We start from the raw sequence: 23,254 nt of genomic DNA, 5'->3' as shown, positions 1-23,254 counted from the left end.
TCATTAAGCATATGCTGAAAACGATTTCAGTATTCTTGATGCTGAATTGGAGGCATGTCATGCAGTCTTTTGTTACTCACAGCCTCTGCTCGCAGTGTCATTATTGCAACAAAAAGACCTTTTTGCAGTAATTGCACTACTTAATAGCCAACTGTAGCACCGGAGAGTAGGTCACTTCTGGAAAACAAAAAGGTCTTGAACAAGCCAATCGCTCTCCTAATTCACTCTAAAAACCCAAAGAAGGGCATCAATAACAAAACAAAAGCAAATCCAAAAGCTTTGATCAGAGGGTTCCTGAAGGGAAAGCTGTGTACTGTCGGCTCGTCTCCTGCTGGTCGTCCAGTTACTTTTCTTTCTAAATGTCACCACATGCTGTAAGGTCAAAAGAAGAAGTCGGGCTTCATGTTCATTTCACATGGACACAGATGTGGCTGCTTCTGCACTGGGCTTTCAGAAATTTTCACTTTCTTTCATGACGCTGGTGCATCATGCCAGACAGAGCTCACCCAGAAATAGAAAAAAAATCACCAACAAAAAATACAAATACAAAACTGTTTTTTCATCTGGAGGATATTTACACCTCCTCATCTCCATTTGACCATTCATTGATCAAGCTGCTCACTCCAGCAACTTTCATTTCAGAAATCACCTGTTGTGCAACCAAGCTAACATGCCCCAAATTCAATCACCCCTTTCTCATTGACTGCTGTTAATGAACAGTGTCCATCTGTGAAATCACTTCTAGTTAAAGTTACCATTTAGAGCAGTATGTAAGACATTATTATCAGAAAAGAGAAGGTATGCGGGAAATGACGTATATGAATGTCTGCTTCACTCTGCTTCGTTCCTCACAGGTACAACAGAGGATGAGAAGCAGGGATTCCTCACTCCCCCTCTACTCAAGTTTTCCCGCAGCCTCTCTATGCCTGACACTTCAGAGGACATCCCTCCTCCTCCAGCCATTTCACCCCCTTCACCGCCTGCTGCCTACAACTCCACCAGTAGCCCTACAGCCAAGACCTACAGCACCACGCACCCCAGCTTCACTCAAAACTCACCTGCGAATGCAGTTACAACCATTAGTCGAACTACAGACGTAGGTACATTAAGGCGTGGCTACTTTCGCCAAAGCTCAGAGCAGTTTGACAGCATGCGTACTCGAGGGCGCACACCGGTGCCTGAAAACCCTTACTCTGAAGTGGGTAATAAGACACTGTATGTACCAGCAAAACCAGCTCGCAGGAAGGGCATGCTAGTAAAGCAGTCCAATGTTGAGGACAGCCCTGAAAAAACGTGTAACATGCCAGCAAGCCCTTCAGGCCCAGTTTCCATGCCAACTACACCTGTAGAGCGAACATGCTCCTCCATACCCATTCCAACCATTATCATCAAGGAGCCTTCCACCAGCAGCAGTGGCAAGAGTAGCCAGGGTAGCAGTATGGAAATTGAGCCCACCACTCCTGAACACCCACCTCTCACACCAACTGTTACTGGAAGTGGTGGTTTGCGGCCTGAAGATCCAATGGCTCTCAACAACCCCTTTGCTGCAGCTATTGCTGGAGCTGTACGGGACCGGGAGAAGCGGTTAGAAGCAAAAAAGAACTCAATTGCCTTCCAGTCAATGGACATGGGAGACGATGATATAACGGGTCCCACACCCACCCCACGCCTTCGACAGTCCAAGTCCATTGATGAAGGTATGTTTAGTAGTGATGAACGGCTTCAAAGGATAATGGCTCCCCTTCCTGCAGAAGGGCTTGGGCCTCCTGTTGGGGGTGGAAGTGGCAACATGACAGATTTCAACACCCCTGAGCCTACAGTGGTTCGGGAGCCACTAAACACCAGAACAGGACAGTGTCCCAACTTTGACAGCCCAGTTAGTCTCCCAGCTACTCCACCTAAGAGCCACTACAGGGCCAATGGCACCTACCTCCACCCTGTCACCGGCAAACCCTTGGACCCTAATTCACCACTAGCTCTGGCCCTGGCAGCCCGTGACCGCGCCATGAAGGAGCAGCAAAATCATCCTCAAAATCAGACACAAACGTCTCCTCAGGTTCAACAAACACTCAAGCATGAGACTCAGTCCCTACCTGTGCAGCCAAGCCACAAACCAGACCTCAACCAACCGCTGTTTATTGACACCAAACTACGCTCCGGCATAGAGACCAGTTTTGCTGCAATCACAACAGCAACCATGGGAAGACCTAGTCGAGGTGGCCTGCGGAGGCAAGTAACAGAGCACAAATATGAATCAGATAGAGCAGAAAGGCAACATCAAACAGTTGAGGAAAGAAAAAGTGCACCTGCAGATGTCTCAGATCCTTCACAACCCAAGTCAGCTGGCCTGCTGATGGTCCACACCAGCACAGAACCAAACAACAAGGTCAACCATAACTCCCCAGAGGTTGAAGGGCAGGACAGTAACAAGCCATCAGAGCTGAAAGATCCCAATCAAGTAGAGCCTTTCAGTACTTCTACCCTTTCTTCCAATTCCCAGCCTCCATCATCACGGAGAAGGAGTATTCCCTTAATGGAGTCCATGGATGAGCCAGTAAAACTCCCCTTTCGCATTCCCCCTCCTCCTTTGGCCTCAGTTGATGTTGATGAGGACTTTGATTTTTCAGAACCCCTTCCCCCACCGTTGGAGTTTGCCAACAGTATTGACATTTCTGATGATCAAGCAAGTGCAATTGCAGAGTTAATTCAGCAGCAGAGACGTAATGGGGGTCCTGCTCTACCTCCCTATCACACTCATGCTCCACCACCTGTAATTGATCAGCACAAACGGATGGCAAACAACATGCCTCCTCTCTATCCACCTCCTCCTCCTGACCCAGAATCAGGGGTGGGTGATTCAGGCATTGAAGAAGTGGACAGTCGCAGCAGTGGGGATCCTCAGCACATGGAGACCACCAGCACCGTTTCCAGCATTTCCACACTGTCATCAGAGGGAGGCTTCTGCGACAGTGTGCTGGAGAGCCTCTACACCACGGCGGATGGGCATGCATTTCTGGCGGATCGGCCCCCTGTCCCACCCAAACCCAAAGGCAAGTCTGTCATCAACAGAACGTCACTTTATCATGATGCCCTCATTGAGGAGCCCCCAGAGTCATATGGGCCACCGCCCAAGGCCCCACCTCCTTCATCCTCTGAGCCTCCTAGAACTTCTACTCAAAGGACATCCAAGCTGTGGGGTGATCAAGCCCCAGAGCTACGGAGCCCCCCGTCCACACCAGATACCAAGAACACTGTTATCACAGAGCTGAGCTCCATTCTGCAGCACATTAACCGTGACAGGCCGCCCCGGCCCGGAGAAAGTCTTGGCTCCCCCACCGGGACCAGGGGCACCTTTGGAACAAGGTACGTGAGAATTTTGTTTGTTTGTTTGTTTCTTTGTTTTAAAAGTTTCTGCTTTTTTATTTGAATTTTACTTTCCTTATCTAAACTAAATATATATTAAAAAAGGCAATCTATGTATGTATGTGGCACGATTTGAGTTCGGGGTGAACAGCCACAGTAATTAAGCAACTGACACCAAACTTGCTATGGTAACTGGAGGCATCAAGGGGGAGGTCACTACGGTCCTTAGGTTGAAAGCGTATGTGCACAAACACACACACACACACACACACACGGTCAGCCTTATATATTAGATCACAACCCGCTCACTGGAGCCCTTATTGTCGCAGTTCACATGGTACTCAGGTCAAGTAGCAAGCATCACAATTTACTTACTATATAGTCACGGCTGGCTAGGGTACACTTTAATTACAATCCAAACGCATGCAAGTCAAGGCATGCATTTTTCCAATTGAAATGTACCTGCTGTGTATGGCATGCCAGAGCATTGTAGTGATATGACATGCGACCACCTTTTATCATCATTCACTTCAAGTCTCATGAATGTCACAAATTGCTCGATGAAAATTAATGATGACAGCATACACACAATGCAATGCAACTTACTACACCTTAAATAAAGTGACATGAAATATACAGTGATATAGCTAAAGTTCTTCTCTATTACCCATGTGTAGAATGGGTAACTTAGCTTGTTTTTGATAACCATGATATGGATGCTCCATGTCAGAACATTACTGGCTACCATTACTATGGAGCAAAGGGTTTTATTTCACCACCTTTCTTTTGCCTTTTTGGTTAAGTTGATTGCAGTTAAAATCGGGTTGCACAAACATGAAACATTCCTGGGTTTGGTAGCCTTCTTAATTAACATTTTGAGTGTTATAGCCGCTCTCACACAGCACACAGCAGGCGTCTGCGTTGTGTTTAGAGGTTCATGTAACACTCGTCACCAAAGTCACCACTGTCTGTCACAATCACGCTACTACTCATCACAAACACGTTACACAATGCCACACAGTTTCCGACACTCAGCAGGTGTGGTGAGCCACACCCTCAACTTCACTTGTCGCACGGTTGCTCCTCATATGCCATGCACATGCTGCCTGTGTAAGTAAGTCCTTATAGGACCTGAGGCCCTTCAGGCTGGTGCTTATTTTCAGTTTCCGTGGCATAAAGTGGACGGGAGTCCACAACTCCACCTGGATGGGATGCTAGTCCATCATAAGGTACATTGCCTCCAAGCCCCGTACCCATTTTACAGCCTAGTGGACTGAGACAGAGCGATGAACTGCCTTGTCCAAGGGCACAAACAGGCACCACAAGTGGGATTCAAACATGGGTGTACATTGTACAAGCACACTACCTGTTTAGAAACTTCAAGGCTATGATCAAATGGAAACAAAAAACAAAGTTCATAAAACATTTGCCAGGAAGCAGCAGATGACACCGGACCCGGCGCCACGAGGGGGCATTTGGGGGCGACGCCCCCTCACGTCATCAGCCTCGCCCCCTCGGATGTGAGAGTTATCAAAAATAAAAATAAAAAAGAAAGAAAAAGAAATACTGGAAAATATAGCGCCTCACAGTTTCGCAGATTTTTTTAGTCCAATTTTGCATGCTTTTTTTTTTTTTTTTTTTTTTTTTACAGCGCATTGTGCACCGCGAAGGGAGAGTATGCGCAATTGTGTTCTGCGTGTCTGTTTATAAGAATCTTCTCACCCAGAAGAAAAAAGAGCACCAACAACTACCCATAACTGTGTTCTTCACTCCGTAAAAGACACCTGCAGAAAGGTGTGACTCAGTGGAAAAAGACGCGGCACCACGACGAAGAGGCACGATCAGAGGAACTGTGAAATACTGGTCAGTCACTATTAATAATTTCTTATGTGTCCAACCTCGTAGGTTGATCGTTAAAATTAAATTTGTTAGCTCTAAAAGCTATCATAATTATTATTTATAGGAAAACATTCTATTTTTATTTCTCAAACAAATGTTTGGGCCTGAAAACAGGTTGGTCTTATTTTTCTACTAAGGTTTGAACTTTGAGAGTGTTTACACACGAGAGAAAAGTGAGAAAATGTTAATGCCTGTTTGAGAAAAGTGTATAAAGTGTGTAGTGAGGGGTTTTACAGCCTTAAAATGTCTATAATAATTGTAAAAAATAACGCTGGCTACTTCGCGGATTTCGCCTATTGCGGGCTATACAGGGACCACTGTATATCTACATGAAAGGTTTATCTTTGACCCGTTTTATCTTTGACCCAATTGCACTGTGTTTGTGCTTGTGATGGAGGGCTGTATGTGGGATTAATCTACTGTCTCGTGTCGTTTCTCAGATCAGTTGTTGGTTTGGTTTTGTGGTATGCAGGAGATCACTTGACCGAGGGTCTATACGTTCAAATAATAATTAAAAAAATACTGTCATCACTCTTTACTCTTAGTCAGTCTCTTACAACGGTGTAGCCTAAATACATGAGCTTTCTAGGAGCGCACCCAATTCATTACGCACGCTCAGAGGCAGGTAGCCGCCGGTGCACACTTTTTTTGGGGGGGGTTGGGGGGGCGACCCCGCCCCCTGTGATAAACTCATCGCCCCCTTAATATTTTTTTTTCTGGCGCCGGGCCTGGATGACACCCAGGTTTTTTACATGCTACAATAGATGCCACTGTACGGCATGCACACACACACACCAGTTACATGCCTCGCATAAGCAGTGCTGGAAAGTATGACATGCCAGTGGTTGCCACAACATATCACGCACATGCCTTCTGTGTGAGAGGGGCTTATGTTTTTTAATCACATATTTGTTGTGGTGTGACGGACCCGGCGCCACGAGGGGGCGTTTGGGGGCGACGCCCCCTCACGTCATCAATCCCGCCCCCTCGGATGTGAGAGTTATCAAAAAAATAAAAATAAAAAAGAAAGAAAAAGAAATACTGGAAAATATAGCAAAATATTAGTTATTCAATATTATTATCACTTTACCAGGGCGTTGCTGGGCCAGTATCGCAGATTTACGTCGACGGTACCTGGCTATACCCGCCCGCTATGCGTAAACAAATGACGTCATTTTTTCCCTTCCAAGATGGCGCCACGTGAAGGCGCCCTGGTATTCTGGTGCTCCCTGTTTTGTCTGTTTTTGTGCGTGAATCGCGTGTCATTGTGTCCCTACACCCGCGAGGAGCTTCTAAACATCAAATCATCAACACCCACGGACATTACGCCAGTTTTTTTAGTGCCTGCAGCTGAACTGGTTCACTTTTTGGCCAAAAAAGTGAGACGACGGCAGAGAGGAAAACGAGCTGGAGCTCTCGTGTGCCTCAGACGAAGGGGCACGCGCACGCCCCTACCTGGGATATTTCTCTCCAACGTCCGCTCACTCCACAACAAGATGGATGAGCTGTCACTGCTGATGAAGAAGAATAGAGATTTCTCCTCATCTTGTGTACTGTGCTTCACGGAGACGTGGTTAAATGCACAGACACCGGACTGCGCGCTCCAACTAGAGGGATTCTGACTCCTCCGCGCAGACAGAGACCGAGCACTCTCTGGTGGAAAAACAAGAGGTGGAGGACTCTGCTTCTATATCAACAACACCTGGTGCTCCGATGTGACTGTGATCTCCCAACACTGCTGTCCCTCTCTGGAATATCTCCTCATAAACTGCAGACCGTTCTACTCTCCACGTGAGTTTAACTCTTTCATACTTTGCTCTGTGTATATTCCACCGAGCGCGAACGTGCACGAGGCCGAGCGCGCGCTCGCGGATCAGATTATGAGCGTGGAGAGAGACTTTCCGGACTCTCTTGTTATAATTCTTGGTGATTTTAACAAAGGGAATCTCAGTCAGGAATTACCAAAATACAAACAGTTTGTTAAATGCCCGACCAGAGAAGGGAGCACGTTAGATCATTGTTACACGACAGTGATCGGCGCCTACCGCGCGGTGGCCCATGCAGCTTTGGAACTCTCAGATCACGTGATGGTCCACTTGATCCCCACGTACAGACAGAGACTTAAACTCTCTAAACCTGTTGTGAGGACGTCTAAAGTGTGGAGCAATGAAGCTATAGAGGAGCTACGTGCGTGCTTGGCCACCACGGATTGGGATATGTTTGAGGCTTCAACAGACAGTCTAGATGACTACACAGACACTGTGACATCATATATTCATTTCTGTGAAGACAGCATCATCCAACAGCGTACCAGGGTGAGATATAACAATGAAAAGCCCTGGTTCACAGCTAAACTCCAGCAGCTCCGTCAGCAGAAAGAGGTGGCTTTCAGAGAAGGAGACAGCTATAGAGGTGCAAAGTACAGATTTAGCAAGGAGGTTACAAAGGCTAAATCCATGTACAGCTCACGTCTGCAGCAAAGGTTCTCTGCCAATGACTCGGCCTCTGTGTGGAGGGGGTTGAAAGAGATCATGAACTACAAGCCCAAAGCACCTCGTTCTGTTGACGACCTGAAGCTGGCCAACGACCTGAACGTCTTTTTAGATTTAGCAAGGAGGTGGCAAAGGCTAAATCCATGTACAGCTCACATCTGCAGCAAAGGTTCTCTGCCAATGACTCGGCCTCTGTGTGGAGGGGGTTGAAAGAGATCATGAACTACAAGCCCAAAGCACCTCGTTCTGTTGACGACCTGAAGCTGGCCAACGACCTGAACGTCTTCTATTCACGCTTTGAATACAAGGACTCACACCTCCCCACCCCCAACACAACTGGATACTCAAACCCTCTGGACCTCCCCCCTCTCACTGCTGCCCTCCCCACTCCCCCTGTTGCCCTCTCGGTCCAAGAGGAGGACATGAGGAGACATTTCAAAAGGCTGAATCCATGTAAGGCCCCGGGCCCAGACTGTGTCTCTCCTGCCACCCTGAGACACTGCGCTGATGAGCTGGCCCCAGTCTTCACGGGGATCTTCAACACCTCCCTGGAGTCATGCCATGTTCCCGTCTGTTTCAAGTCCTCAATCATAGTTCCAGTCCCCAAGAAACCACGCGTCACTGGACTTAATGACTACCGTCCTGTGGCTCTCACGTCTGTAGTCATGAAGACCTTCGAACGCCTGGTTTTATCCCACCTGAAGTCCATCACCGACTCCCTCCTGGACCCCCTGCAGTTTGCCTACAGAGCCAACAGGTCTGTAGATGACGCCATAAACCTGGCCCTGCACTCCATCCTGCAGCACCTGGACTCCCCAGGAACCTATGCTAGGATCCTGTTTGTGGACTTCAGCTCTGCATTCAACACCATCCTTCCAGCTTTGCTCCAGGACAAGCTTTCTCTGCTCCACGTGCCCAACTCCACCTGCAGGTGGATCACAGACTTCCTGACGGACCGGAGTCAGCGTGTGAGGCTGGGAAAAAATGTCTCGAACACTCGGGCTCTCAGCACAGGATCTCCACAGGGCTGTGTCCTTTCCCCTCTGCTCTTCTCCCTCTACACTAACTGCTGCACCTCCAGCCACGACTCTGTAAAGCTCATCAAGTTTGCGGACGACACCACCCTCATCGGACTCATTTCGGATGGGGATGAGTCCGCCTACAGGAGGGAGGTGGACCGGCTGGTGACCTGGTGCAGCAGCAACAACTTGGAGCTCAACGCCCAGAAAACAGTGGAGATGATCGTGGACTTCAGGAAAGCCACAGCCCCCCCGCCCTCCCTCGCCCTCACCAACAGCCCCATCACCACTGTGGACTGTCACCGCTTCCTCGGCACCACCATCACCCAGGACCTCAAGTGGGAGTCAACCATCAGCTCCCTCATCAAGAAGGCCCAGCAGAGGATGTACTTCCTGCGGCAGCTGAAGAAGGCCAAGCTGTCTGTCCAGCTGATGGTGCAGTTCTACACGGCCATCATCGAGTCCATCCTCTGCTCCTCCATATGTATATATATATATATATATATATATATACTCACAGCTTCATAGCAGAAGAGGTTGGCTAAACTGCAGCTTTTGCTTCAATGCTTGATACGCAAAATATGTTTTCATATCTCAAAAACGTGACATGATTGGCAAAAACTAACACCAGATTCGAATTCAGCACCGCCAAATTACCCAAAAATCCACTGAAAAACTCCATGCAATAAAAATCGTGTCGATCAGTGTTATTGAACATGTCTCCATTATTTGCAGTGAATATATTTCTAAAGGTGCTACTGACATGAATCTTTCACTAGATGTCAGTAATAACCCAAGTAATCCACACATACAAATAAATCAAACCATAGATGGCCATAAATTATGTGAAATATTGTGCAATAACACAGGAAAAAGTATGGAACTCCTGAAGAAAGATATGGAAAATCTGTCAGTAATTAGAAAGCAATCCTGCCCCTTCTTAGTGCAAATTAATATCAGCTAATTCAGTCCTAAATGATATATATACACTTACTCATCTTCAACCGCTTAGTCCAGTTAAGGCTCTTTAGGATGCTCCTCCTGTAGAAAGGTGTGAAAAGCACATATAGTTGCATATTTATCAAACTGCAAATGGAGTGTATGCTTGTAGATGTAATTTTGCATGGTGATCCAACACTGTAAAAGTTCAACAAGCCTCCCAGCCAACTGCTTCACCAAAAGCATCATTACTTGAGGCCTCATTTCACAGCTCATTAGAAACTCAGTTATTAGTGTGTTGAGGCAAAGAAAGATAAAAACTTCCATCTTCTTTAATATTACTCAATTAATTAATTGGTCATAATTTATTTTGACATCTGCTGGTCAAATAATGTATAGCACGCTACCATGTTATCACAAACTCCTGTAGCACAATTTCTGTGGCCAGCAAGCAAGGCTATCATCATTATTGAGCTAGATAGATAGATAGATATTCTGATTTACAAAGAATTGTATTATTTTTATTAAAGATATATGTGGTGTAGGTACTGGGCCTTTGAGATTAAGAGATGCTTGGGAACACCTTTTGAAGTCATGGGGTCTCTAAACAGAGGTGTTTGGAGCTGCCAGTACCTTTGCAGTTGCATGAAAGTCAAAGTCTTTAGTATCCTGGTGTATCCTGCCCAGAGTAGGGTAACCCCGGGTTCAGTGAATAAAAGTCCTCCCACATATTAGTTCTATCCACTTATTAAACCATCTGATTCTAACTACTTTAACTCTAGAGAGGCAGACTAGATAATCAGTAAATGGTAGGACTTTTACTCATTGAAGCTGGTGTTACCCATCTCTGAACCTGACTTCCTCCATGTGGGCGTGTCTCACAATGCAAAAACAGTGGGAAAAAACAATTTAATCCAGCTCAATGGGCTGTCACACACTGTACGAGGTCTATTAGAAAAGTATCCGACCTTATTATTTTTTTCAAAAACCATATGGATTTGAATCACGTGTGATTGCGTCAGACAAGCTTGAACCCTCGTGCGCATGCGTGAGTTTTTCCACGCCTGTCGGTTGCGTCATTCACCTGTGAGCAGGATTTCAGTGAGGAGTGGTCCACCCCCTCGGCGGATTTTCATTGTCAGGAAATGGCGGAATGATTTGGGCTTTTTTTCCATCAGAATTTTTTCAGAAACTGTTAGAGACTGGCAGCTGGAAACCATTAGAAAAATTTATCTGGCTTTCGGTGAAAATGTTACGGGCTTGGTAGAGAATAAGGAGTGTTACTGTCGCTTTAAGGATGGCCCCCAGTGGCTGTGGGGTGCGCCGCGCTCCGAAGCTGCCATCGACAGGCTGAATGACCATTTCATTTCTAAACGGATGGCTGTCTGGATCCGTGACCATCGTGTGCCATTTCTCTGGTTATCACAAGAGCTGGACATCAACCATTTTCCGGCAGATTTCACTTTTAACAAGAGATTTTGTCAGGAAAGCCAAGCGGAGGCTTCACGCGTCACAATGGATTCGCTACTGGAGCGAGACAAAACCACCTCCGTTTTGGTCTCACAGGACGGCTTTGAGATGGCGTTCAGACAGCTGTCGGTGGTTTTTCCATCGAGTGATTATCCGAGAAATTGTGGATATGCCTGGACATGCCAGAACATGTTCCATGAGGCTTCATCACAGCGTTGCTGTGCGCCATGCGGCACCGCAGTGACGCGCAAAGCCTCCGCTCCTCTTTCCATGACAAAAACTCCTGTAACAGTGGAATGTGCCGTTCATTTCCAAACTGGACGCTGTGTTTTATCAGGGACGTTGTCTGACTAGCACAGGAATTGTGAAAAGACGTGGACATCAGCACTTTTTCGGCACATTGAGACAGATGTGCAGAGGAATTCCGCGCGTCATGGCGGTGCCGCATGGCGCAAAGCAACGCCGTGATGAAGCCTCACGGGACATGTTCTGGTATGTCCAGGCACATCCACAATTTCTCGGATAATCACTCAATGGAAAAACCACCGACAGCTGTCTGAACGCCATCTCAAAGCCGTCCTGTTAGACCAAAACGGAGGTGGCTTTGTCTCGCTCCAGTAGCGAATCCATCGTGACACGCGAAGCCTCCGCTCGGCTTTCCATGACAAAATCTCTTGCTAAAAGTGAAATCTGCCGGAAAATGGTTGATGTCCAGCTCTTGTGATAATGAGAGAAATGGCACACGATGGTCACGGATCCAGACAGCCATCCGTTTAGAAATGAAATGGTCGTTCAGCCTGTCGATGGCAGCTTCAGAGCGCAGCGCGCCCCACAGCCACTGGGGGCCGGCCTTAAAGCGACAGTAACACTCCTTATTCTCTACCAAGCCCGTAACATTTTCACCGAAAGCCAGATAAATATTTCTAATGGCTTCCAGCTGCCAGTCTCTAACAGTTTCTGAAAAAATTCTGATGGAAAAAAAGCCCAAATCATTCCGCCATTTCCTGGCAATGAAAATCCACCGAGGGGGTGGACCACTCCTCACTCAAAGCCTGCTCACAGGTGAATGACGCAACCGACAGGCATGGAAAAACTCACGCATGTGCACGAGGGTTCAAGCTTGTCTGACGCAATCACACATGATTCAAATCCATATGGTTTTTGAAAAAAATAATAAGGTCGGATACTTTTCTAATAGACCTCGTATTTCAAATCAGTGGGAGCATCTCATGTTGTAATCCAGATCAGTGGGTGTATCACACAGTTTAATTCAGCTCAGTGGATATGTCTCACAGTGTAATCCAGCTCAGTGAGCATGTCACAGTGTAATCCAGCTCAGTGGATGTGTCACACAGTGTAATCCAGGTCAGTGGATGTGTCACACAGTGTAATCCAGATCAGTGGGTGTATCACACAGTTTAATTCAGCTCAGTGGATATGTCTCACAGTGTAATCTAGCTCAGTGAGCATGTCACAGTGTAATCCAGCTCAGTGGATGTGTCACACAGTGTAATCCAGGTCAGTGGATATGTCACACAGTGTAATCCAGATCAGTGGGTGTATCACACAGTTTAATTCAGCTCAGTGGATATGTCTCACAGTGTAATCCAGCTCAGTGAGCATGTCACAGTGTAATCCAGCTCAGTGGATGTGTCACACAGTGTAATCCAGCTCAGGTGGCATTTTTCATAGTGTAATCCAGCTCAGTGAGTGTGTCAATGACCATGTTTACTGACTGTAAACATGGTCAAAGTAGGTGTGACAGATGGGGAAAGGAGGAGTCTGGATTTGGATTTCTATGACAGATCATGGAAGTGTAAAAATGTTGGAGGTCTAAATTTGACATATAACAGGGTAATTTCTACATGCACAGATACAAAAGTAAGCATTCGTGCACCTTGAACATATTTAACGGTAAAAAGAAGCCATTAAAGAGGAAGTTTTTTTAACAGTATGGCACCTTGAGGAGAAAGACTGAGTTGACAGAAACTTGGATCTTTCGATTGCTTCTAACTGCATGTTTTCTCACTGCTTCCCCCTGCTGTAGGATGGTGAAAGAGATTATGTTCCGCTATTAATATCAAACAAACCTAATAAAATATAGCCCAGACTCTGTAGCACTGAAAAGCAGCTTGGCGGTTGACTGGCGAGCTGCACCAGGATCAGTGGCATGTGACCAAAAAATGATACTTCAAGCAACACTGGTGTTGGGTCAACCTAATAAATTATATTTTTTTACTACTGGTCGATCACTGCCATCAGTCAGTATTGCTCACAGGGAGGATTGGCGGCCACATTCCTTAACATTGTTTTTTGGGACAGTGTTCTAGGTTGTTCAGGACTCAAATTTGGAACAGCTGGGACGACATGTTTATGGAGCCATCATCTGAACCAGCTCATGTTTTTTTTTAACTCACTTCTCTGTCTGTATGAGAGGAAAGTAAAATGCCAAATAAATAATTCACTGGTCACATGCATTTTGTAAGAAGAGGCCCATCGCTCATCACCAAGGTGCAGCAATCCAGCAGTCCATCCTAGCGTCTGTCTCGGTAATTAAAGCGAGACGGTCAGCAGCTGCTGGCGCACTGCCCTCCTTCATGCTTCACGCCACATACTGTCATGTTACCCTCATTTGCATCTTCCACAGATCAGCCCTGCTGACCTTTACACCTTGTACTCATCTCATTTTCAGCTCACGCCTCTCCATCTTCATCTCCATTCTGTCCAGTCTTCTGTCGTTCCTTCACTTCTTCCTTCACCTCTCCATGTCTCCGTCTTCACAGGTAGGTTCCACCTGCTGCTGTTACCTCCTTTTGTTTTTCTGCGTTTTACCTCCAAGCAAAACATGGCTCTCTGTGTAAAGCCTAAGAACAGGAAGTCGTGAAAACCCAAAACTTTGTGCTCCATCATGTTCGCCTGTTGCAGAGGAGCTCATGTCACACTGCTGGAGATAAATGTCATTTTTATGATTCAACAATTAATCCCTCAGTGCAGAAATAACCAGAAAATAACAAAACACAAAAGGAAGTAGAATCTATACTCAACAAAAATATAAACGCAACACTTTTGGCTTTGCTCCCATTTTGTATGAGATGAACTCAAAGATCTAAAACTTTTTCCACATACACAATATCACCATTTCCCTCAAATATTGTTCACAAACCAGTCTAAATCTGTGATAGTGAGCACTTCTCTTTTGCTGAGATAATCCATCCCACCTCACAGGTGTGCCATATCAAGATGCTGATTAGACACCATGATTAGTGCACAGGTGTGCCTTAGACTGTCCACAATAAAAAGCCACTCTGAAAGGTGCAGTTTTGTTTTATTGGGGGGGATACCAGTCAGGATCTGGTGTGACCACCATTTGCCTCATGCAGCGCAACACATCTCCTTCGCATAGAGTTGATCAGGTTGTCAGTTGTGGCCTGTGGAATGTTGGTCCACTCCTCTTCAATGGCTGTGCGAAGTTGCTGGATATTGGCAGGAACTGGTACACGCTGTCGTATACGCCGGTCCAGAGCATCCCAAACATGCTCAATGGGTGACCGGTGAGTATGCCGGCCATGCAAGAACTGGGACATTTTCAGCTTCCAAGAATTGTGTACAGATCCTTGCAACATGGGGCCGTGCATTATCCTGCTGCAACATGAGGTGATGTTCTTGGATGTATGGCACAACAATGGGCCTCAGGATCTCGTCACGGTATCTCTGTGCATTCAAAATGCCATCAATAAAATGCACCTGTGTTCTTCGTCCATAACAGACGCCTGCCCATACCATAACCCCACCGCCACCATGGGCCACTCGATCCACAACATTGACATCAGAAAAACGCTCACCCACACGACGCCACACACGCCATCTGCCCTGGACAGTGTGAACCAGGATTCATCCGTGAAGAGAACACCTCTCCAATGTACCAAACGCCAGTGAATGTGAGCATTTGCCCACTCAAGTCGGTTACGACGACGAACTGGAGTCAGGTCGAGACCCCGATGAGGATGACGAGCATGCAGATGAGCTTCCCTGAGACGGTTTCTGACAGTTTGTGCAGAAATTCTTTGGTTATGCAAACCGATTGTTTCAACAGCTGCCCGAGTGGCTGGTCTCAGACGATCTTGGAGATGAACATGCTGGATGTGGAGGTCCTGGGCTGGTGTGGTTACACGTGGTTTGCGGTTGTGAGGCTGGTTGGATGTACTGCCAAATTCTCTGAAAGGCCTTTGGAGACGCTTATGGTAGAGAAATGAACATTCAATACACGAGCAACAGCTCTGGTTGACATTCCTGCTGTCAGCATGCCAGTTGCACGCTCCCTCAAATCTTGCGACATCTGTGTCTTTGTGCTGTGTGATAAAACTGCACCTTTCAGAGTGGCCTTTTATTGTGGACAGTCTAAGGCACACCAGTGCACTAATCATGGTGTCTAATCAGCATCTTGATATGGCACACCTGTGAGGTGGGATGGATTATCTCAGCAAAGGAGAAGTGCTCACTATCACAGATTTAGACTGGTTTGTGAACAATATTTGAGGGAAATGGTGATATTGTGTATGTGGAAAAAGTTTTAGATCTTTGAGTTCATCTTATACAAAATGGGAGCAAAACCAAAAGTGTTGCGTTTATATTTTTGTTGAGTGTAAAATGAAGCTGCACCAATTTCGAATTTACAAAGTTTCTTTGAGAAATCAAGCATTTAATTGAATATCAAAGTGCTTTGGGATTTTATTTATTTTTTTGGCAGTTGATAAACAGATACATCATTTGAACTGTTAATGAAGAAAAAGCAAAACTACTGTAAATTACTTAAATGTTTCCTAATTAGGACATTGCTAAATTTGTTTTGATTTTGTTCTTGCATTGCTGTAATTGGCTTTTTAGTTTAAAAATAAACTGTTGCCATTATGAATGAGTGACATTACATGTCTCACTTATCTGTCCTTACAAGTTGTTTTATTGAACAAATAAATTTTTCAATAAAGGCAGCTTTAAGTATAGCAATAGTGGCAATAATATACAAATAATGAATGTTTATGAGTTCAATGGTACGAATATTGTATGAGGTGAAAGCTGGAACATACCATTCAACGAGGCGAAGCGACACAAACGACAGCAAAACAAGCTCCGCCATGTTTATTTTAAAGCTAAGCACCACCCGGTTTGTGTGAGCGTGTGCACAGTGCGTGCTCCCACAAGCAGGAAGGCATTTGTGCATGTGTGTACTAGCAAAAAAAAGACTATTTCCTCAGTTCAGCGAAAAAAAATCATGTCAGACAGCTTACAACACAGTGGATTTGTTTTGTGTGTGTGTGCACGAGCTTGCTCGTTGTGTGCGTGTGTATGTGCGTGCGTATGTGTGTGTGCAGAGTGTAATGGTACCAAACATATGGAACCAATTTGCACTCTAAATGCAATGCAACACAAATGGGATGAATAATCCATGTCATGCGACATACAAAGCACCAATCAAATGACAAGGATCCACTCAGCCATTATATAGTCAGGATTGAGGAAAAGATGAATGCAGCAATGTACAGAGACATCCTGGATGAAAACCTGCTCTAGAGCTCAGACTGGGCAACGTTTCATCTTTCAGCAGGACAATGACCCTAAGCACACAGCTAAGATATCAAAGGAGTGGCTTCAGGACAACTCTGAAAATGTCCTTGAGTGTCCCAGCCAGAGCCCAGACCTGAATCTGTTTGAACATCATTGGAGAGCTCTGAAAATGGCTGTGCACCGACCGGGGTCAGAGTTAGAAGAACACAGTAATTTGATCGTCTCCCGTTCTTGGCAAATGGTTCAGTCCACAAAGCGCGCTCTCTCTCTGCTCTGGCATGTGTTTGAGTTACGTGGTGCTGCTGCGGGTGTCGCTCACTTAGCAGAGGTGCTGTCCTGTGAGCGCTGGTGGTAACCTCGCCCAGCCGTGCTGTCAAGTGATTTTTGCGATGTATTTATTCACAGTTTATTTCTCTGAATGTGAAGAGCAAGTGCAACTTTCTGAAAAGTGGTTATTTTACTCACCTGGCTACCTATCGCAAAACACAGTATACTGCTCTACAAATTAGTGCGCGCTGTGCGTGGTCAAATGTAAGATTGATTCGGTGTTGTCTTTTTTTCAAAGAAATCCTCTTGTCAGCTACTAAATGGTGCTCACCCTTCAATCTGTGTAGCTTCCATTAACAAATCACTCTCCTACATCAAATACCATGTACACAGATCTGACCTTAAATGCTTAGTTAAGGTCCTTAACTAAGCATTTCAGAATTAAGACAGTAAACTTTACCACAAAGTTTAATGCACAGCATGCTAATAAGTGAATAATTTAAATTCCTGCTAAAAAGGCATAAATCATAAAACTCATTTTGTATTTTTATTTGTTGGCAGTAAGTGGCAAACCTGCAGTGCAGTGATGGATATCAGAACATTTTTTTCAAATGCAAAAAAAGCTTCAGGTGAGATTTGTGCACTTCTATAGCAGGGTTCTAGCTAGCACAAACTTGCGTTACGGCCTGTTACGCTATAATTTTGGACCGTTATGCTTATTTTCGACCGTTACGATTTTTAATACAGCGTCTGTAATCAACCATTTCTGCAGCGCGACTCCAGTTTGAAGTGTGAATCAAAGCAATGCTTCGATTCAATGGCTCGTGGCTCTTTGATTTGCTGCTCCTCAGAAGTGGTAAGTCCACTTCTTAACCCCTCTGAAAGCCCTTAAAATATCATGAGTCACTTTTGTGTGGATTAAAGTCACTAACTGGGACTCTTGTCTTGTTGCAGTCGACAAAACGAGAATCGTCCTCCGTTCCATTGTCACAGCTTTAAACGCGGTGCGGCTCTCTGCTGAGACAGAGTCTGCTCGGAATTAATAACTTCAAAACAAATCGCCGCTTTAAATAAAATGACAAACGTTGCAACACAGACAATAAACTACAATCGACTAAAACGTTCAGACACACACACACACACACACACGCCTTTTCTTTTTTCTCTTTCAGTTTCTGGCAGGACTCCACCCCCCAGACCCCCTAATTACAGCCCTCTTAATTCCCTGCCACTTTAAACATTTTTAATGTAGATGTAAATTAATATTGAGACAGTAGGGCTGTACAGTATGGCCACATTATCATATCTCAATATTGTCATATCGGTATGACATATGATATGACTATGATTTCACACAAAGTGCAGCAACACTGAAAATGAAACATTCTTAAACAAAACAGTAATAATATCACAATCATTTTGCACTCATCATAAGGTTAGGATGCAGTGCCCTCCAAAAGTATTGGAACGTTGATATTTCACACATTTTAATTTGTTTATGTCATTTCACATGCAACAAATAGAAAATATATAAAGAATAAAATTTTCTAAAATTGTCATCCTCAAACTCAAACTGAAAGCAAAACTCTAAAACTTGATAATACTTGTAAATAATAATCAGTTTTATTGCCAGTTTTCTTCAAACAAGTCAGGGGATGGAAACATGAACATTTCCAAGTCACTGAATGTGTCTTGGACTTTATTTACATCAATTATGAAGAAATACAGTTTCTTTCACCAAAACATCAACTCTAGGCTGAGAGGCAACACAGGTTTTATACAGAACAGAGGAGGAGTAAATTACCAGTATTTCTTTCAGCCTGAGCATCATTATGTTATATCTCATGAATCAACCGCTGTCTGCTCGTTTAAAATCACTGAAGAAACACGTATATATAAGACAACCCAAATTAAAGCAGAAATGCCGCTTTTAACAACCTGGACCTCATTTCTGGCATAAAATATGGTTGTTTACTCATGATTTAACTTTGGTGTCATTTAGAGTTTGTGGTTCAGACGACATGTTCAGTTTTAAATGAGTCAAACATTTTTCTTCTTCAGCTAAGGTGGATTGGAACTTTTTGTGGTACACAGCACCAGCTACTGTAGGGGAAACCGGAGGACGGTGAATCACGGGGCATCAGTAGCTGTATATAAAACTAAATGTATATTTGCAGCAGTTATGCCATATTTTTATGCATAAAGACATCCCCCTTATAAATTAGGGTTTTGTTTTTGCAAACATTAAGGGTAAAACTAAGTGACAAGTGAAGTCAGTTTTTTCCTATCAAAAGTAAATTTTGTGTATGTCAGTGTCTTTGTATTTATTTCTCAAAACAGAGGAAAGGTGGCCCAAAAAAATTGTTAATAATTAGAAGACTAACGCATCCAACTGATGAGCATGTGTTATGTTTTCTCCAGACTATCAGCTATTTGATAACATGACTCATGTGTGTCACATGCACCCGGAGCACAGTGAAACAGGTCACAGTGAATCAGTCTAGAAGGTGATTGACTAAGCCCCAGGATCAAGTGGATGACAAATATTACTTGTTGAAGCTTTCTACAATTTGTGTATAAAAACAACCATTTTCATGTTTGAACAGAAATTATGATAGTTGTACTTATAATAGCTTCTAAACAACTTATATCACTATATAAGACACTCACACATTACATAGGTGGTTTGCTGGATTATAGTTTGTATATGCATCAGCATATATTTAATAATTTTGAATTAATTTTATTAATTTTATAATCAAGTGTTTTTTCCATTATATTCTAAGTTGATTCACTGAGATTAGGCTTAAAACTTTCCTTTTTGCTAAAGCTTATAGTTAGGGCTGGATCAGGTGACCCTGAACCATCCCTTAGTTATGCTGCTATAGACTTAGACTGCTGGGGGGTTCCCATGATGCACTGAGTGTTTCTTTCTCTTTTTGCTCTGTATGCACCACTCTGCATTTAATCATTAGTGATTGATCTCTGCTGTCTTCTACAGCATGTCTTTTTCCTGATTCTCTCCCCTCAGCCCCAACCAGTCCCAGCAGAAGACTGCCCCTCCCTGAGCCTGGTTCTGCTGGAGGTTTCTTCCTGTTAAAAGGGAGTTTTTCCTTCCCACTGTCACCAAATGCTTGCTCATAGGGGGTCGTTTTGACCGTTGGGGTTTTCTGTAATTATTGTATGGCTTTTGCCTTACAATATAAAGCGCCTTGGGGCAACTGTTGTTGTGATTTGGCGCTATATAAATGAAATTAGAATTAGAATTAATTAGAATTCACTGTGCCCTGGACACTGATTGACTGTGCCCTGAAAATTAGTGTCCGGGGCACAATCAAATCAAACAATGAATCAATGAAACAATGAATCAAAAATTTTAAAAATCGATGTTAAACACCTGTAAATTAAACTTGGGGTGACATAAATAACACAGCCTCATAAACAATAACTTGCTGTATTAAATCCACAATAGAATGACCTCAACCTATGCATAATGTGTTTATGCTGCCACAAAAGAACATTTCTGATACTCTGTGCCCTGGCTTCCCCTACAAGATGAGCCTAGCAATCAATATGTATCACTGATTTCAAAATGCAGCTTTCTGCTGGAGCTGAAAAAGCTAGATTAAGAAAAAGAAAAGCTTTGGAGGAAGATGCTGCCAAGTATGCAAAGCTCACAGATATTTTTTCAAGAAGACAGAGCGAAGAGGGGAATGGTAAATAGGGCCAGGCACATCCACTTACAACGTGGATGTGCCTAAACGAGGTGAATTGTCTCCACACCCACACACCCATATGAAGCGCGCTACATTCATCTCTCTCTCTCTGGCATCAACAGGCATATAGCCTGTTGATGCCAGGATGTCAGCTGTATCCACTCGTTTATCGCGGGAGTTACGTTCTAAAAATAGCCCACGATAAGCGAAATCCGCAAAGTAGTCAGCGCTATTTTTTACAATTATTATAGATGTTTTAAGGTTGTAAAACCCCTCACTACACACTTTATACACTTTTCTCAAACAGCCATTAACATTTTCTCACTTTTCTCGCCTGTGTAAACACTCTCTTTTTTCTTCTGGGTGAGAAGATTATAAACAGACACACGCAGAACACAATGCGCGTGCTCTCCCTTCGCTCACTGCCTCCGGGGGTACGGATGCGGGACCCGCATAGAATCCAAGTCCTCTCTCGGTGGCCATGGAGCTCTGCGGCTGCGGTCAACATCCGCATCAAAACAGCGAGCGTAGTCTCTGGACCTGTTGCCAGATTTTGGCCGCAACGCCGCACAGCAGAGAGGTGGGTGGTGTGAGTGGTCCGCTGCTGTGTTTACCGAGCCCGCAGACTCAGTAAGCGATTCGGAGGCAGCGAGAGCAATCGCGGTGATGCCGACCGGTGCCGCAACTGGCCCGCCTGATAAGGACGCAGAACACAATGCGCTATTTAAAAAAGAAAAAAGCATGCAAAATTGTACTAAAAAAATCTGCAAAACTGCGAGGCCACGAAAGGTGAACCACGTTATAGCGAGGGACCACTGTACCACCTCTTCCAGCTACTTACAGTATGGTACTTCACTGCTTAGTAGGTGTACTGGTGAGTTAACAATACCGTTCTTGTTTTAACTAACTAACTTTTACCTTCTATTATAAGCCACCCAATTTTCACAGTCAGTCAACACATAAATGCTGGATTTAAATGCCACCGCAGAACTCTTATTATCTCTGTGCACTGGCGGTTTGTGGGCCGGTTGGATATGAAACTCCCGGGCTGAAAAATGTTCCCAGCACGCCCCTGATACAGTGCACTTTACACAAAGAGATCCTGTATGATGCTGTAATGCAGAGGAAGCCTTTTCTGCATACATGCCACAAACAGAGTCGCTTGAGGTATGCTAAAACACATTTGGACAAACCAGCTTCATTTTGGAATAAGGTGCTGTGGACTGATAAAATTGAGTTATTTGGATAAAACAGGAGGCAGTATGCATGGCTGAAAAAGAACACAGCATTCCAAGAAAAATGCTTGCTACCTACAGTAAAATTTGGAGGTGGTTCATGTTGTGTGGCTGTGTGGCCAGTGCAGGTACTGGGAATCTTGTTAAAATTGAGGGCCACATGGATTCCAGCCAATATCTGCAGATTCTTGAGAACAATATTCATGAATCAGTGACAAAGCTGAAGTTGCGCCGGGGCTGGATCCTTCAACAAGACAATGACCCTAAACACTGTTCAAAATCTACTAAGGCATTCATGCAGAGGAACAAGTACAATGTTCTGGAATGGCCATCTCAGTCCCCAGGCCTGAATATTATGGTGCATTTACACATAACCAAGACGCGTTACGAATGTCATTTTTCTGTCATTTGTGACACATTCCTGACATTCTTAATGTGACTTAATGCATCTGAATAGGTTTCTTAATAGTGGGTGTTGGTGCGTGATATTCTTTATATTCGTGGAGCATGTTGTTGCCTGTCAAAAAATCTTCAACGAATGTCACACACCACCCTCATTTTGTCTCAAGTCGTGGAGGTCGCAACTGAGCGTATTGCTCCGTCTTGATGAGTAGTGATCCTTAATAAAACGTGACAACGTTCGTAGTGGTTCCTGTGATGGTTTTTGGAGCCAAACTGTCACGCGTTATTACGAAGTGTCGTTCCACAGTTCCTGCTGAAGCCCCTCAGGACGCTCCTGCAGGTGTTCCACCTGCTGTTGTAACCGATGAGCGGGAGAATGAGTCTGAGTAACCAGAGGAGCGAGAGGAGACTCACGTGCAGCCAGACATCTCTGCACTTCCTCCAGTCCAGCAGAGGAAGAAGCGTGCGCACAATTAAACCCTGCTGCACCCCATTCAGTTTGATTGCTGACACCAAGTCGGCTAAAAGACTAATTTCAGCAGTTCCTGAGGACACCTGACGCCTCTGCCCCGAATAATCACATTCGTGTTCAGCGTCCAAGAATGTGTACTTCGTGGCATTCATGACTTGTCGTCGTTATGTGTAAACGCAACATTATTGAAAATCTGTGGTGTGATTTTAAGCGGGCTGTCCATGCTCGGAAACCAACAAACCTAGATGTTTTGTAAAGAAGAATGGTTCAAAATACCTTCAAGCAGAATCCAGACTCTCATTGGAAGCTATAGGAAGCATGTAGAGGCTGTTATTTCTGCAAAAGGAGGATCTACTAAATATTGATGTATTTTTTCTGTTGGGGTGCCCAAATTTATGCACCTGCCTAATTTTGTTTA

The 23,254-nt window shown here is 44.6% G+C and overlaps 1 protein-coding gene across 1 annotated transcript in view; it reads left to right on the top strand.

The window, feature by feature from the left end:
* shank2b (SH3 and multiple ankyrin repeat domains 2b) overlaps positions 1-23,254 on the top strand; it is a 618,688-nt gene that overhangs the window by 536,819 nt on the left and 58,615 nt on the right. Inside the window, exon 22 of the mRNA XM_034184578.1 lies at positions 855-3,363. Coding sequence (XP_034040469.1) covers positions 855-3,363 — 2,509 coding nt within the window. The remainder of the gene's footprint in view (positions 1-854; positions 3,364-23,254) is intronic.

Source organism: Thalassophryne amazonica, chromosome 2 (assembly GCF_902500255.1).
Source record: "Thalassophryne amazonica chromosome 2, fThaAma1.1, whole genome shotgun sequence".
In the NCBI taxonomy this organism is placed as follows: Eukaryota; Metazoa; Chordata; class Actinopteri; order Batrachoidiformes; family Batrachoididae; genus Thalassophryne; species Thalassophryne amazonica.
The sequence above is the reverse complement of the archived record's forward strand: the minus strand, read 5'-3'. Positions and strand labels throughout refer to the sequence as shown.